This window comes from Morone saxatilis, unplaced genomic scaffold (assembly GCF_004916995.1).
Source record: "Morone saxatilis isolate NCDOM2014 unplaced genomic scaffold, NCSU_SB_2.0 Contig9, whole genome shotgun sequence".
NCBI lineage: Eukaryota > Metazoa > Chordata > Actinopteri > Moronidae > Morone > Morone saxatilis.
In genome coordinates this window covers 16274982-16278135 of record NW_023340268.1, presented here as the reverse complement: position 1 = coordinate 16278135, position 3154 = coordinate 16274982, and the positions used below count along the sequence as shown (strand labels likewise).

General features: G+C 42.4%; 1 protein-coding gene across 1 annotated transcript in view; it reads right to left on the bottom strand.

Moving 5' to 3' along the window:
* Positions 1 to 580: 580 nt before the first annotated feature.
* The window catches only part of LOC118343213, an 11056-nt gene continuing 8482 nt past the window's right edge, over positions 581 to 3154 (bottom strand). Inside the window, exon 6 of the mRNA XM_035681969.1 lies at positions 581 to 622. Coding sequence (XP_035537862.1) covers positions 581 to 622 — 42 coding nt within the window. The remainder of the gene's footprint in view (positions 623 to 3154) is intronic.

The following is a 3154-nucleotide window of genomic DNA, read 5'->3' as shown; positions in this document are numbered from 1 at the left end:
TTATTCTGCTCGTTATTTTTTATTCTGTCCTTTTTCTGTATGCTGTTGCGAAACTGCAATTTCCCATTGTGGGACAAATAAAGGTTTTTTATCTTATCGGTAGAATGTTCACAGATAGAGTGCGTGACATCATTCCTAGAGTGTAGAGAGAGAACAAATTTTTCGAAAATAAATTGTAAACTGCTCCCAAGCCACAAATGTCACTCTACAGAAATCATTTATAGATAGACGTAGGTAAATCCGTTGGGGTCGCGGGAGATATACTGCTGAAGTTGTCAGACTAATAGGTTGGCGGGAAACGCACTGCGCGCCAGACACCCTCTCACGCCCCCATCTACTCCAATTTTAATTGAGAGGAGAAATTTTGAAAAGAGCTCGTTGAACCTGTCTTCTCAAACTCCCGAGGTCACTTTTTAACTTTAGCCAATGAAACTCGGCCAGTCCTGTGTCACAAGAGACGATGCTCATGGTCTTTCGGTTTCATTTCGGGTCTTTCCTGGCCAATGGTTCGAGGGGGATTCACTTTGACATTTTTGTCTCTCAGGACACAGAGCAATCACACATCTGCGCTTAACTGCAATTAACTGCTGTGGCCTGGACGGTTGCGAATACCAAAGCCTGACTGTGAACACCCACACACACCCACACCCACACCCACACACCCACACCCACACACAGGATGACAAGGTATTAATACGCTAGTGCTAGCTTGCTAGCTAGCTAGAGGGGACAAAGGATTATTGTGCTGATTAAACCTCACAAAAAACACTACTTAAATTCTTAATTAGCCATCTATTTCAACATGATACAGATGACACAAGAAAGTCACGGGACAGAGTCAGGCACACTCAAAATTCTAGTCTAATTTTCACTGGATTATCTAAATCTTACTTGCACATTCAACCTTAATGTTAAGCAGTTTATTTGCAAGTGTAATTTTAGTATTGTTGTATTATGGTTTACTGTATATTGTATGTACAAGAATCATTTTTGTTTTGTACTTGGTGTTGGTGCCCATGAATGCAACTGGGATAATAAAATGATTGAAATAAACTGAAAAGTAATTCATGAGTGAAGTCTGGTGGAATGGGGGAACGTTAACAACCCTGCATGTTGAGTGTCACCGCATCCACACACGAAACTCAGATCCATATACAGCAGAGTGCGTGTCATCAGTCAGTTGTTGAGCTGGTTCCAGAGGTGCTCGAGAAAATGTTCCTGAAGGTATGAGTCAAGGAGGAGTGAAACAAATAAGGAGATGCAAGCCGAGGTTTGGTTTCCTAGGCGAATATCATGATTCACTTTTATTAAAAGCATCATAGCTACAATTCATCATACATGATGTCTCCAAAAAACAAAACAAAACGACAAACACCAAAAAAAAAGAGGAAAAAAAAAACATTTACATGGTATGTCTGTAAACTTCAAGGCTAGATAAGAATTTTGAGGTAATGCTCTTCAGCTTGCTGGCTAAAAGTAACAAAAAGTCCATTTTTTCAAGAAAAAGTAGCTAAGTAATAAAGGTACCTGATTATTTTAACTCTTTAACACCAGTGCATCAACAGGAACAGAGTGAGACAAAATTGATTGCAGTAATTATTTGTCATCATTTACAGTTTTAGTTTTGTTTTTCTATTCATACGACACTTGTGGTTATTCATATAGTGTGTGTGTTTGTGTGTGTTTGTGTTGGGAGAGTGATGTTGGAACATTCAAAAGCTGCCTTGGTTATTGCTGTCTCAGCGCTAGAGAGGAGAACGCAGGTCTTTGACGGGGAGGGGGCGTCTTCCAGGGAGCCCAAACTGACCCTCCTGCTCCGTCCCAGTTCGCTCTCTCTGCATCTGCTGGGCTGCTGTGATAGCAAATGTTAATAAGACCTGGCCACAGTGCGTGTTTGAATGTACTTTCAAATATTTGAACCACTCACTAACCACACACTAACTGGCCTCGGAAATGGAAACAATTCAAGCACCGCTCGCGCTTTCCAAGTATTTAAAACCTAACTCAGCGACCAGAGTTGAACTTCATATAGAAAACTTGTGAATTTCCAACCCTGTTGAAAATGTGTCTCAGTCCTGTTTTGGCCAGGCCTGGTGTCAGTGTGTGTGACTAGAGAAACAGTCTTTAAAGAGAAGGTCACTAGGGAGCAGCACTTGGTCTGAAACTACCGGGATATGAGGGAAAAATAAAATAAAATGAGGATTTTATTGTGGCAGCGACCGGGAAAATCAACCATCTTAATGTGCCCCCTTTTAAAGAATAAACCTGAAACAACACATCCCTGTGTGGACCACCGGCTCCAAACCCATTCACAGAAACCTCCAAACGGGGACAGCTGGTTTTGGTGGCGTGAGGCGGACCAATCAGAAGGCCTGATTGGCAGCAGACCCAGCCCGCCTGCCACCCCCCTGAGCCAAAACCAACCACCTCGAAGAGAGAGAGGAGAGACAGGATTCAGACGGTGGCAGTGGAAAGATTCAAGACTGGTATTCAAACAGTGTGGGACTGGGTTTAACAGTATTGGTTCAGCGTGCACGTGTGCACACACACACATACACTCAAAAGGAAAACAGCTGCAGGGACGAGTCCTCCCAGAAACAGTCACATAACAGAGAGGGTTTAGGGGGTTAGGGTGTGTAGTGGTGGACTTCTGTGTGTGTGTGTGTGTGTGTCATGTGTGGTTGGTGTGTGTGTTGTGTGGTGGTGTGTGTGGTGTGCGTGTGTGTGTGTGTGTTATGGTAGTCAGTGTGTGAGACTGAGTTTTAGGCCAGTCTGGTTTCCTTTTGCTCCTCAGAGTCTACTTGGTCTGATATGTGAGAACTAAAAATCTGCTCCGAAACAGAGCAGCTCCATCAACTCCACTACCCACAATTCCTTTTGCAGCAGCTTTGTCAGACAGACAGCCGGGTTAGCTGTAATGCTGTTATTTGAGAACTGATGTTAGGAAAAAACAAAAACCGCCACTTGCGGGCGTTTCTCCTCGTTTTGATGAGATGCTGCCAATAACCAACAACAACAACAAAACAGTCCAGACGAAGAAGGAGGAAGCAAAAAGAAAAAATAAAGATCCGAGAGCTGAAAGCAGCAATAATTATAATAATAATAATAATAATAATAATAATAATAATAATAATAATAATAGTACTATTGGAAC